Source organism: Hippoglossus hippoglossus, chromosome 7 (assembly GCF_009819705.1).
Source record: "Hippoglossus hippoglossus isolate fHipHip1 chromosome 7, fHipHip1.pri, whole genome shotgun sequence".
NCBI lineage: Eukaryota > Metazoa > Chordata > Actinopteri > Pleuronectiformes > Pleuronectidae > Hippoglossus > Hippoglossus hippoglossus.
The window spans coordinates 19,862,699-19,875,759 of record NC_047157.1 but is presented as its reverse complement, the minus strand read 5'-3'; the positions used below and the strand labels follow the sequence as shown (position 1 = coordinate 19,875,759).

The window sequence follows — 13,061 nt, the reverse complement described above, 5'->3', positions numbered from 1 at the left end:
TCCACGAGGTCCATCCCTGCGTCTGTCCTTTCTCTGTTCCACCTGGCGTAAAGGTCTCCGAGGAAGAGGAACCATCACCGTCAGCAGCCATGAATGGCACAGAAGGACTCGACTTTTACGTCCCCATGTCCAACAAGACTGGGGTGGTTCGCAGCCCATTTGATCACCCGCAGTACTACCTGGCCGAGCCCTGGAAGTACTCTCTTCTGGCCGCCTACATGCTATTCCTCATCATCACCGCCTTCCCCATCAACTTCCTCACCCTCTATGTCACCGTGAAACATAGAAAGCTGAGGACCCCTCTGAACTATATGCTGCTCAACCTGGCGGTGGCCGACCTCTTCATGGTCGTCGGGGGGTTCACGGTCACTCTGTACACGGCCCTGCATGGATATTTCATCTTAGGGGTCAGCGGCTGCAACATTGAAGGATTCTTCGCCACTCTGGGAGGTGAGAGAGAGATAACATGTGATATGGTGTATGAATTCAGCTATGTGGTATGTTTATCATTTTATCCTTTTTAAACCAAACTATTTAAATGTGAACCTGCTCTGTGTTACGTCTCAGGAGAGATCGGCCTCTGGTCTCTGGTGGTTTTGGCCATCGAGCGCTACATTGTGGTCTGTAAGCCGATGACTAACTTCCGCTTTGGGGAAAAACATGCCATCGCCGGGCTGGCCTTCACCTGGATCATGGCCCTGACCTGCGCTGCACCTCCTCTGATGGGATGGTCCCGGTATGTTTCAGTGTCTGCACAACAAAGCACCTGGGAGACTATAGTTCTGTATTCTCCACACTTCCTCTGGCCACAAATATTGTGTGTGATAGTGTTGATGGAAATGCTTAGATTATTATCTCGTGTGGCTGCAGATACATCCCAGAGGGAATGCAGTGTTCCTGTGGGATCGACTACTACACTCCCAAGCCGGAGATCCACAACACCTCATTCGTCATCTATATGTTTGTCCTCCATTTCTGTATCCCCCTCTTCGTCATCTTCTTCTGCTACGGTCGCCTGCTCTGCACCGTGCGAGCGGTAAGAAAATGCCACTGTCACATTTAATATTAATAATGAGGATGTGAAACCTTGTTTATCCTTGCAGAGAAATTCGTTTTTTCTCTGTCTCTGCCTTGTGGTGCTCTCACCTCCACACGGAGCAGAGACTCTGGAGATGTGAGGGCTTTAATGGCTCAAGGACGCTTCAGGAGGGCAGATCATTGCCAAAATATCAGCTTATACCCAGGTCCTCAAGCTGAAGGGCAGTCTGCCGACTCACTGTGTCACCCTGATGCCCTCATTAATAATAGCACCACCACATTGATAATGTATAAGAAGTGACTTTCTTATGCCTTTCTGTTTCGTAATGGCTCAATCTGTCATTTTGGGGATTTATTATAACATGTTTACCTCCACGAACGAGGTTCTGTTTTTCTCTTTGTTTGTTCGTTGGCCGGATTACGTGAAAAATATATTAAACCAATTTCAATGACACAACCGGAGGAAAAAGCTCATTACATTTCAGTGCAGATCCAGATCAGGGGAGGGAACCAGGAAGTTTGGGGGGCGTTTTTTCAACATTTTCGTTGATTTAATCAGAGAATAATTTATGGATCTTGTTGAAAGAATGAGTTTGTGCAGTTTGGTGCAGATCCAAATAAAAATCTGGATCTAGTGAATTTAAATGTTTCATAAGGGGACTGTTGGGCCTTAGCGGAGGTTTGGACTCCACTGAGTTGCGTGTGTAACTGGAGCGTTAATGACGAACTCCCACTTTGTTTTACTGCTGATTTTGAAACCATAACAGTCACAAACTAATTTTTACGAGCATCAGAAGACATGACTGCTTTCTTTTGGATTCCATACCCATTGTCCTTTGATTAAAATCTCTGTCTGTTTGTGTTTAATTGTTTTGTTTTAGTGATAGGTTGATCCTTTTGTTTACCTTTCCATTAGTATTAGTTACAGTATTAGCAGATTAGTGCTTTTACGAATTAAGCTGCATCTGTCTGTGCTCAGGCCGCGGCCCAGCAGCAGGAGTCTGAAACCACCCAGAGGGCCGAGAGAGAGGTGACACGCATGGTCATCGTCATGGTGATCTCCTTCCTGGTGTGCTGGGTGCCCTACGCCACCGTGGCCTGGTACATCTTCGACAATCAGGGGACCGAGTTCGGCCCGGTGTTCATGACGGCTCCCGCCTTCTTCGCAAAGAGTGCTGCTCTGTACAACCCCATCATCTACATCCTGCTGAACAGACAGGTATGTGAGGCACAGCTTCCTGGGTTAATTCTTATTAGGTATAAGAGAGAGTGAAAACTACACACTCAAGTACTGTGCTTAAGTACAATTCTAGGCTACTTGTACTTTAAGTGTTTCCATTTAATGCTGCTTCATACTTTTTACAGCACAGCCGCTGCTACTACTACACTACTTATCTGACAGTTGATTTCAGGTTAACATGTTACATTAAAAATATATAATGTGCGTGTAAAAGAAAATGCCTCGTTAATAATTCAAGTGGTGGCACTCAACCTTTTTGGGTTGTGAAACATTACTGAAAAATAAGCAGAGTTGGGGCCTCAGTCGAGTTAAGAGACATTTCCTCACTTTGATCTAAACAACTGTTCAAGACTTGATGTACAAGATTATACATAATGATTTATTTAAAAATGATATAATGTAAACATTTGTGCAGCAACATATTTTAAAATCATTTTGTAGCAACAAAAGCGCCGATCATCAGTCACAGGGAATTTATACTATATAACAATTAGTTGTACCTTTGACATGTAAACTACATTTTGCTGATAATATATTTGTACTCCTACATTTTGTATTTTAACCATGTACTGGTACTTTTACTTAAGTACACCATCTGAACTCTTCTTCTACCACTGATTGAAAGTGTATAATAACTGCAGTGGTGTAATGTAACAAAGTACATTTACTTCATTACTGTATTGAAGCACATTTTTCATTTTACTCAAGTCATATCTCTTCAGCTACTTTTCACTTTTACTCCAACGCATACATCAGCAACTTAAGACCACTAAATTTTTACAAAGCTTAGTGTTACATGTTCACATTGTCTTTATATATTTTTAAAACATAACTTTAGACCCCGCCTCCTGCAGCACCTGAGATAGATTCACTACTGAGACTCAGCCATAATAATATAATAGTTAAATTAGGGAATAAGCTTCACTCAGCAAGTACTAGTAATGCTTTAAGTACATTTAAAAGCAGGTACTGCCTTGCTTTTACTCAAGTAGAAAGGTTTATATGGAATTTTTACTTGAGTACATTTTTGTCTATTTGTACTCACATAAAATGTTTGAGTTCTTCCTCCTCTACTGCATAAATGTGATTCTGATTCTCCTGATTTTTCTTCCAGTTCAGAAACTGCATGATCACCACGGTGTGCTGTGGAAAGAACCCGTTTGGAGACGATGAGGCTGCCGCCGTCTCTAAAACCCAGACTTCATCTGTGTCTACCAGCCAGGTGGCCCCCGCTTGACCTGCCCACACCGCCACCAAACCCCCCCACAGCTCGTCCTCTTCCACGTCCCATCTGTCCCTGCACGACCCTGGGGGACCCTCCACTGCCAAGCAGCCCTGTGTGTTGAATAGGCCAATCCTCTCGACTTACCTCTCCAGGTGTCTCCGGTGCAGTGGCACGGCGACACCTCGACACCGACACACTCAAGAGCCAGCGTGTGTCTTCTCAATCCATTTAATCATGGAACGTGTTCAGCTGGCTTTTATGGAGTTTAACCCGGCACCATGGGGGGGCGGTCTCCGCGTGAAGATCCAACTGAACACATTCCAAGCTCAACACGGCCGCCCCCTCCTCGTAAAAGACACATTATTAAAGAAAATCTACTACAAATGAATACACACCGCATGATTTAATAATTTCTCACTCAAGTTACAGCTATAGATCCTCCCCAAATTCCCGCTTTCAACAATCAACTTCATGTGAATATATCTAGTTGAGATTCGTCATGAATTTGTTTAGGACTCTCGTGTTTTTTAAGGCATCAGACAGAAGTGTCCTCTGCTCTCGTTGTGTCTTTTTCTCTTTACGGTGATGACGCTGAGGGGGTTAGTTTGCTCTCAGCATTTACTGAGACATGAGTGTAAACAGATGGACCTGGAGCGAGCTTCTGCAGGGAGAAGACGCCTCCTGCAACAGACTGGATGTGTGTGTGTGTGCGTGTGTGCGTGTGTGTGTGCGTGTGTGTGGTGGATGTTTATGTATTCAAGCTCATGTCAGAATGCCAGTGTGTGAATTGAAAGGGATATTGTTTTGTATATTGTGTAAAGGCTAGGATATTGTGGAAGTTGTTATGTTTCCTGCATTAAAAACAAAGTTGAATGTCTGCATGACTTTTCCTTCTCTCGCTCCATCATGAGAACATTTACAAGCCTCTCTAAGGAATTCCAGATGCTAGGTTGTGGTTTTTTTTACGGGGTAACAGGCCAAATCCTAATGCTTTTCAAATGTCAAAAATCACTGCAATGCTTAAAGAAATGAAGCACTCTGAGACTTGGTACAATAAATGTTGTAATTATTAGACATTTTAAAATTCTAAATACTGCAATTTTATTCCACAAACTCCAACAAGTCATTTGGCATCACAAATACAGTCTCTCCTCGGATTATATTGAGCTCATGTTTTTTCATAAATGTAAATTTCCCTCTTTTAAAATTGGTCAGAATCCGACATGATATTCATCTGTTCACAAGAAACACTGATCGACACTTTCTATACTGATGCAGCTCTTCCCAGTGAACCACATAACATTTGATTTCAGTCACTTATAGCTCTCTCTCTCTCACCTCCTCCTCAACCCATCATCAACCTGCAGAGCACATTGGGACGTAATTGTTCAGAGCACCGATGGGAGCCAGTCGCCCATCTTCACCGATCACACCTGAGAACAGTGCAGGCTTTAGGAAATGAGGAGTTCATCAGGGCCGTTCCTACTCATCCTGATGAACAGGCCACCTGAAAGCATTATAACACATCTATAAATATTGCTATGGACATTATAATACAGTACAGTGCATCATTGGCTCGTTCCCTTCAGAAGAGGGTTCAGTGCGTTAAGATCGCCACCAGGGCTTCCTGTAGCTCCCAGTAACTGTAAAGACATCCAGAAAAAAAAAAAGCCTCATCTCCAAGCTTCTACACATTCCCTCTAAAGTATAGCTGGACTGGAATTCTGCCCGTGTCATGGGGAAATATTTGGGGAAATTGCTCGGCGGTCCCAAATGAAATCAGGAACACCTCGCGAGTGTATAACCCCGGAAGAGGCAGGTTCAAGTCCCTCGCTCTGCCACTTTCCACGCTTGTGAGAGTCTGTGGGAATAACAATGCCGCTCATGAAGGCGAACTCCACAGTGGCCCGAAATTCCCGAGTGACCGTGTGGGTGGGAGAGAGGCAGCTGTGAGCAGGAGAAAGAGATTGGCGAGTAGAGGAGGCTGGCGGGTTCAGGCTTCGCTGCAGCACTCGTAGATGTTGTCCTCCACAAGGGCAATGACCTGCTCAAACTTGTGGTGCAGCTGAGTGCGCCGTGCAGTGGGGTTCGACTCCAGAGCACTCACCACCTGACCGGGGCGGAGACACAAAAAAGAGAAAGACACAACAAAGATGACTCTCGGTGGCTGTTGAGCATTCATGCATCTATCTATCTATCTGGGAGAGGGAGGGAATCAGCCACCTGCCTGGACATAGAAAGCTGAACGTCAGAGAAGAGGGAGTGAGCAGCAGTGGAACGAGCAGAGTGCTTCAGCCTCTCCTTCACGCATGCCTCCACACCACAAAAGCTCTTCACATATTTACAAAACCCACAACTGCTGTGTTTTTTTTCACGCCCAAATAGTTGTCACCGTGTCAGTGGGATTTATGGGCTCTTAGCGGCAGTGTGCTACCAGGCAGAGCGAACTGAGCCGGGGCGAGAGAATAGGCAATCAGGGGGCCATTCACAGAGCTCTGTGAATCCGAGGCTAAGCCCCTGGCCCACGTCAGTACAGTAGCATGACAGGGGAAAGCAGCTAAACTGAATTATCATGAGGGCGCTCCATTAAGGCACAGTCACCACTGACTAAGCCTCTCCGGAGAATAGTCACAGCAGTGAGGAAACACTGGGGGAGGACAGCCGGGGCTTGTAGCAGCCCAGCTCAAAGTGAAACAGGAGATATGGAACAGCAACTGCCATAAAGCAGGAGGGGGGGTGGATAAAGAGAAGGTAAACAGCTTGTTGTTTGCTTAAAGTAAAAGGTGAAGTGTATGTGGGCTGGAAGGAAGGATTGGACGGAGGAGTGATCACATCTGATGTTTTCAACATTTAAAGAGATAAATTGGCTACTTAGTGTAGACACATGTCCAGACATTTGGTGAGAAGCTATTTATAGTCTAACTCATCTCTCAACATGCACAAGATCTTCCACTGTGATACGTCTCTGATACACATCTGTGAAACTCAATATGGTGAAAGGGACCAACTGAGGGCCAGTTTAAACACGAGTTCATATCTAATCTGGATCTTAGATCAGAGCAACAGGGACGTAGCATAAGAATCTCTCCTCTCACCTGGTGTCTGTATCTTTTGGCATATTTGTAGATTTCTGTCAAGGCCAGGTTGGTGTTGAATTCGTTCCTGTATTTCTGCAGAGGCACACAATAGAGTGTTATGTTAGATTTAAGTTCACAGTAAAAACATGCATGCGTCAAACACAAAGTAACATTCTTGAGCACTTGACTCACCCGTGACTCCTCAGCCAGGTGAGCGTTCATCTCCTGCTCACTGAGAGGCGCCATTTCCTGTATCTGCCGGTAGTAGCACTGCACCCTCTTCTTATACTCCGGGATCTCCTTGGCATACAGCAGCTTGTTGGTCGGGGAGTCCTGCAAAATAAAACACACGCATTTCAGTCAGGAGACTCGTATCATTGCTTTTAACTAATATTATTCTGGCACGGTGTGGCTCTGCTCATGTGGTGCTGTGGAACAAATCTGAATCAGCTTGTTACAGACAGACCGTGACCTCACATACTCCTTGGCAGAGCCTCAGATCCAAACAGGAACAAATTAAGATCAATTTTCTAAATTCACAAACAACTGAATGCGATCACAGGAGGAAGCTGGCTTCTAAATTTCCTGAAACACTCAGCAGTGTAGCAGGGAAGAGATGTCGGAATGTTCATATGCATCATTTACGAGAGGCAGTTTGATGACTGAACACGTTCTGGAAAAATCGGACTATAAATCTATTTGAGCTTGTGCTATTATTTTCATTTTATGATACTTTACATCAGGGAACAACACTGAACTTTTAATTCACGACATTTGACTGAAAGCTAAAGTAACTAATTAGTTTAAGAATAAAGATTTTAATTGAAAAAAATGTATGATCATTCTATAAAATATGATTATATTATATATCTTATAATTATAGTAAATAAAGGATTTTAATAAAGGTTGACCAGCTGAAACTTTAAAATGTCTTTTTTCAATGAAATTCCAACTGCAATGTCACTCAGTAAACTCATATCACCCAACAGTGCCCTGCAATTCAATCAAGCTGCACTGCTACACACTCAGAGATATCAGTTTCCTAAATGTGCCAGATTTTTCTCATGAAAATCCATGAATAATTCCCTGGGAATTCCCTCTTCTTCTTTTAATACTTCTTCTACCACTGGTGTCCGAATAAGGAGCTGTTCAGTCATACCGGATATTATTTGTCGATGACTCTGTCTGAACCGGACTAAAACGAGACAATGGAGGGAGGGAACCGTTTCCTTTCCTCACAACAGGAGACTGAAAAAGCCAGAGCTGGAAAAGGAACATTCCAGTCGAAATCATACTCCTTCATACTTCTGCCACTCTCTCCAGAGTCACTTTCAGGCTCTCGCACTGGTGCTCATTCAAGCAGGAAGAAAAGTGGCCGGGCTAAGAGGTAGTGGGCATATTCGAGTTTAAGTGGTGACTACTGTTGCGAGTGGGTGTGTGCAGGTCTTTAGATGCTCAATGTGTGTGTGTGTGTGTGTGTGTGTGTGTGTGTGTGTGTGTGTGTGTGTGTGTGTGTGTGTGTGTGTGTGTGTGTGTGAAAGGGACAGAGAAAAGTAGGACAGGGAGAAAGATGAGGAAAAGAGACGGGCGGCCTCAGCTTTTAGCTTCAGTGAATGTGCTTACAGCGCACCTCGCTATTTCTATGTGTCGTGAGTTATTTGTGTCACCTAATGTGTGTTTGTATGTGTGTGTTAAAGGTATTGGCGGGACTGAACGGCTGCGGCCACAGTCGCTCTTTCTGATTCAGGACCCTCTGGCTTCCTGTCCGCAAGGTCACTTCCTGCTGGTCCACCATCTGCCCGGTAACCCCCCTGTGACCCCGTGGCCCTCCATGTCTGCATTTTGCCAGATAAGAAGGTTTCCGTGGAAACAGCGAGAGTTGCTTAGTTTCCCACCTCTCTCACCCCTGCTGTGCTCCTGCTAATCCAGATCCCGTACCCTTCACTCCCCTGTCCCGCGGCCATCACACACACTCAAACACAAACAAGCGACTGTGAACACATGAGGGAAATGCAGCGATGTGTCATGTCAGTCTCCTTGGCCTACAGGAGAAAATGTGGCCATATCCTTGAACCTGGTGACTCCACAACACTGTGTGTGTGCAAAGCCAGATGCGACAAGTTAATGAGGAGGCTGCAGACACACACACACACACACTGAGCAAAAACATCTCAGAGCTGTTGGTCCATAGGTACGTTTCCCCCTGCATGCACACGTGAATACTGCTGCTATTTGAGCGCACTGGCTTTGGCACCGAAGAGAGGTATATAAATCAGAGAGTTTCTCTGTGAAAGAGAAGCATTATTTGATGAGTCCTCGACTTCCTCCAGGGAGGAAGCCAGTCAGAGAGAGACAGGAAGCAGAGCGTGCCCAGGGTCACGGTGTCTGAGGGATGAGACGGATTTGTGAGCAGTGACGACATTGACATGCAAGCACACACATACACACACACACACACACACACACACACACACACACACACACACACACACACACACACACACACACACACACACACACACACACACACCGAACACACACACGCACACAAGGCAGGCATAGACAGGCGTACACATGCACGCCCGAGAATACACACTTGCACACACAAACTCGCTCACAGCACCAAAAAGGGATCCCTGGTGCTCATGACCTTGGATCAGCCGACTGGGCTGAAATAACATGAGCAGAAGTAGATGGAGCTGACAGTCTGAAGGCTTTGGGATGAAGGTTCACAGGGGGACTAGGTGTGTGTGCGTGTGTGTGTGTGTGTGTGTGTGTGTGTGTGTGTGTGTGTGTGTGTGTGTGTGTGTGTGTGTGTGTGTGTGTGTGTGTGTGTGTGTGTGTGTGTGAGTGCATGTTACACACATACAGGCAGAAATACAGAGAGATGGATGGACACAGATATATAACCCATCATGTATTTAATATTTAATAATATAGGTAAATATAAAAGTGATAATAATAATAACAGTGTGACGGATCAGAGGTTGTCATGTTGTGGCACACCCCCGCCCAGGGGAGCGAGGGAAACGGATGATATATACGTGGGAAGTAAACATCCATAAATCCCTGAGAAATCCAATAAATAAAACGCTCCTTTTGACTCCTAAACATGTCTCATCAAGTTTTCTTTGGTATCAAATTAATTCAGTGATAATTATCTATACATCCAACGGTGCAAACAGGAACTGCTGATAGCTAATTTTGTCTTCAATGGAAGACAAAAGAATAATGAGGGGGTTGTCCAAAGAAAGCCCCTGATCAGACAGACAGACTCACCTTGCCGAGCTGCAGGTCAGAAATGGAGCAGGCATCGATGAAAGCCTGGGCGATGACAGACAGACAGGCATCCATGTGATCCGTCTTATCAATGTCAAACACAAACTGGGGATTCTTCAGGATGTTCACCCAGAAACGCAGAGGTAAACTGCACAGAGGGGGGGAGAGATAAAGCCTTTTTTTAAAGCCTTGCACAAACAGTGAGGTACCCAAAGGGGGCCTTTAAGCATTGGGTTAAGTCGTCTACCTGTTGGTTTTCCAGATGTGCAGGGTGTCTGGGTCTGTGATTCCCCGTTTGTCAGCCTGTTCCTCCAGGAAGTCAAAGAAATATTTGATAGCCAGAGGGGGGCGCTCCGGAGGGATGCTAAGGATGGCTTGGAAGAGGTCATCCAAGAACTTCTGAAGAGTTCCCTGTGGAGATAAAGGGAGAAAGGCGGCTCACACACACTCGCACACAGTGACACGGTTTAACGTGATGTAGGAATGCCTAGAAGGCTCCTGAGGTTAATATGGGCGATATAAAGATGACATAGAACAAGGAGATAGATATCTAGCTGTGTCTAAAGTCTGTTTGCAGCCTCTTATTTCTACTCACCTTGGTAGACAGCAGGCGTGTCAGGTAGATTTCAGGCAGGACTTTCTTGCGATGACTCTGTCTGTGCGACCTCCTGTTGTCCGATAGATCATCGTGAGGTAGGACCTGGAACACAACAGATGCCGAAGGTCAACATACTGTACACAGGGTGAAGCAATAAACTCCCACAAGTACCCAAATGAATGCTCCATTGTCTCTGCAGTCTCAGACGTCTGAGGGGGTTTTCATTGTCTCATGCATTAGACACATGATCCAGAAACAACATCAGGGTATTTTGAAACATACAGAATAGAGGAAGTGGTTGGGTATGGGAATTTCTTTTGGCTGTGTACAGGATCATGTCTCTAACTTGCTCATACAGGTCTAAATAGGGTCTAGGGAAGAATAAGGAGACAAATTCCAGCCAATTGTGTCTCAAAAAACGGATAACAGAACTGTCCTGTCAAACTAACTAGTCACCCGGCAAATTGTATTCCAAGGAACTCATTATTCTAAAGTCAAAGGGCCCATATCTTAGCTAACGTTTATAAAGGAACTTAAGCGGCATTAGTGCTGTCATGTCCTCTCAGCAGCTTTCATTTTCACCTCCATTCACCCCCATTCTCTCTGTCACCAGCCTGACTAACGCCGCCATGCACAGGAAAAACCCTCTGGCGATAAATTCAGTGAACATTTAACGACGCGTTCCAATTACCTATGATGAGATACTCACCAAATGTACATACTTCTCCGTATCCAGATCTTTGGCTGAGGAGAGGGAGACAAAAAAAGAAACACACAGCATGAAACAATGTGCAATCAGCAAGTTGGAGACCTGAGAGAATGAGAGGAGACAGGAGGGGGGGTGCACAGGGGAGTGTGACACGTACAGGGGAGGAAAAAAACAAGAGCGAGAGTGACAGTGGAGCGAGGGAGATAGAGTACATGCAAGAGGAGAAAGTGATTAAGGTGGACTGTGGGCCGGTAGGGGAGGGGAGCTGTCTGAGAGAATGAAAGAGAAAGATTACGAGTGAAAGGAAAGAGAAAAGAGAGAGATTAGGGGAGACAGACACACAGAGTCTGTGATTGGCTCTGGAGCCGGTGTAATGAGATGGTAATGCTGGGCCAACGCTGGGAAAGAGCATTAAACTGCATTGGTTTATATATAGGTCTGCGCACAAACACACTCATACAAATGCATGAGCAAATATGAGGACGCATGTAGACGCATGTCCAAACTCAAGAACATACGCAGACACAAACACACAAGCAAAAACAAAGACAGGCATGCGTACAAACACACAAATACATGGTGTGTGTTCTCATTACAGGCGGCTCTGCCAGCGATGCTTCTGCCCATCGGGCCTCAGTCCAGACCCTCAGCACTGATCGCAGGCAGGCAGGACAGTGTTTTATATTAGCCAGGGAGCACTACACTTTCATAACACCCCCCTGACGCTTTGAAGCCGGAGCCAGGTTTGGAGCACATAAGCCTATTTTTGGCGCAGTATGAATGAGAGCAGAGGCTCTGATGGACAGAGCCGCAGCAGAACTGAGCTCTGGGCTGGTACTGATTATGTAAGGTAGACCTTAGACAGCAACCGGACAAGCCCATTAAAGGCTGCATGTAAACTAATCTGTCAACAGGCAGAGAAGTCATTATATTACAGCTTGAGGCTGGACAATGGGCCAACTTTTGTTTTTTCCCCACAAGCTGACATTTGCTAATGGAATACATCTATAACACAGAAAAAAGAGTTCTGACTGAGGCAGCAGCATGACTCCTGTGTGAGGCAGGGGAGTATGTGTTGTGATTTATGAGGTGGGAGTGTGTTTAGATGGCCGCTGTGTCTTTTGGGAAAGGGAGGGTGTGTGATTTCATACGTGTTTACATGAGCGTATCGTGTTCTTGTGATCAACTGAGCGTGTGCTGTTTCCTGCGATCCAGCAAGTGCGTGTATTTATCCAATGGTGGGTGAGATTGGGTGACAAAGCGACAGGGAGTGGGTGTGTTCGAAGGTGATGTACCTCTCCCCAGGGTGTTCTCTTTCTTGTCTTTCATGCTCATGGCTAGTGATGCCCCCTCCGGGATCTGTGAAGATAGAGAGGAAGGAAGAGGAGGAGGGTGATGGGATGGGAGAAGACATAGGGCACAGGGTCAAGGGTGAGCCAGGGTGCACCAGAACAGCATCATTAAGCATGCCCTCAAGGGGAGTGCGGTGTTGAGAGGTGCATATGTTGGTTTGAACACATGTGTGTTGGTCTCGCGTGTATCCAGGGTGGTGGCGAGTCTGCCTGAGCCTGGCTGAACTCATTAAAGTCAACTCCTAGTGAAACGGATTTAACAGCCTCGCCAGTGAACCCAGACTGTTAGTACAAGCTGCAGCTCGCTGCTTTCACAGCTCCGTCCCCACGGCTCAGCGAAAACTAAACAGAGCACTTAACAAGTACAGGTACAAGGTCAAAGGTCGAGAGGCACTGAACTTCTGCTTACTCATGCACAAATGAATGCAGACATAAGCAAACACACAGGCACAAAAAGATATTGTTAATGGAATACCACCACATGACATTTCTTCTTGTTGGCAAGTTTGAGACACTTCAGTGGCCCTGTCTTACAAAACTGTT

General features: G+C 45.6%; 2 protein-coding genes across 3 annotated transcripts in view; one reads left to right on the top strand and one right to left on the bottom strand.

Annotated features, from left to right (window-relative positions):
* LOC117765224 (rhodopsin-like) lies at positions 1 to 9,382 on the top strand. Of its 2 annotated transcripts, XR_004614532.1 has the most exons (6): positions 1 to 450; positions 568 to 736; positions 871 to 1,036; positions 2,018 to 2,257; positions 3,393 to 4,210; positions 9,325 to 9,382. XR_004614532.1 is itself a non-coding variant. In XM_034591569.1 (5 exons), exons 1-5 carry the CDS (start codon positions 90 to 92, stop codon positions 3,513 to 3,515), a joined length of 1,059 nt encoding a protein of 352 aa, XP_034447460.1. In that variant the 5' UTR covers positions 1 to 89; the 3' UTR covers positions 3,516 to 4,475. The 2 variants fall into 2 exon arrangements, 1 of the variants encoding a protein (XP_034447460.1); XM_034591569.1 differs by lacking the exon at positions 9,325 to 9,382 and having other exon boundaries at positions 3,393 to 4,475.
* Positions 4,576 to 13,061, bottom strand: part of plxnd1 (plexin D1) — a 64,023-nt gene continuing 55,537 nt past the window's right edge. The window contains exons 29-36 of the mRNA XM_034591561.1: positions 12,462 to 12,525; positions 11,167 to 11,201; positions 10,455 to 10,559; positions 10,107 to 10,270; positions 9,860 to 10,007; positions 6,773 to 6,913; positions 6,599 to 6,673; positions 4,576 to 5,613 (exon numbers count right to left, since the gene is read on the bottom strand). Of these exons, the coding sequence (XP_034447452.1) occupies positions 5,497 to 5,613; positions 6,599 to 6,673; positions 6,773 to 6,913; positions 9,860 to 10,007; positions 10,107 to 10,270; positions 10,455 to 10,559; positions 11,167 to 11,201; positions 12,462 to 12,525 (849 nt within the window). The 3' untranslated portion in view covers positions 4,576 to 5,496. The remainder of the gene's footprint in view (positions 5,614 to 6,598; positions 6,674 to 6,772; positions 6,914 to 9,859; positions 10,008 to 10,106; positions 10,271 to 10,454; positions 10,560 to 11,166; positions 11,202 to 12,461; positions 12,526 to 13,061) is intronic.

What these genes read in the sequence shown, in the direction of transcription:
- LOC117765224 (XM_034591569.1), top strand. Translation starts at nt 90, where the DNA reads ATGAATGGCACAGAAGGACTCGACTTTTACGTCCCCATGTCCAACAAG. An exon ending in CCTCTGATGGGATGGTCCCG is followed by an intron (nt 737 to 870) that starts GTATGTTTCAGT and finishes GTGTGGCTGCAG; the next exon opens with ATACATCCCAGAGGGAATGC. An exon ending in ACATCCTGCTGAACAGACAG is followed by an intron (nt 2,258 to 3,392) that starts GTATGTGAGGCA and finishes TTTTTCTTCCAG; the next exon opens with TTCAGAAACTGCATGATCAC.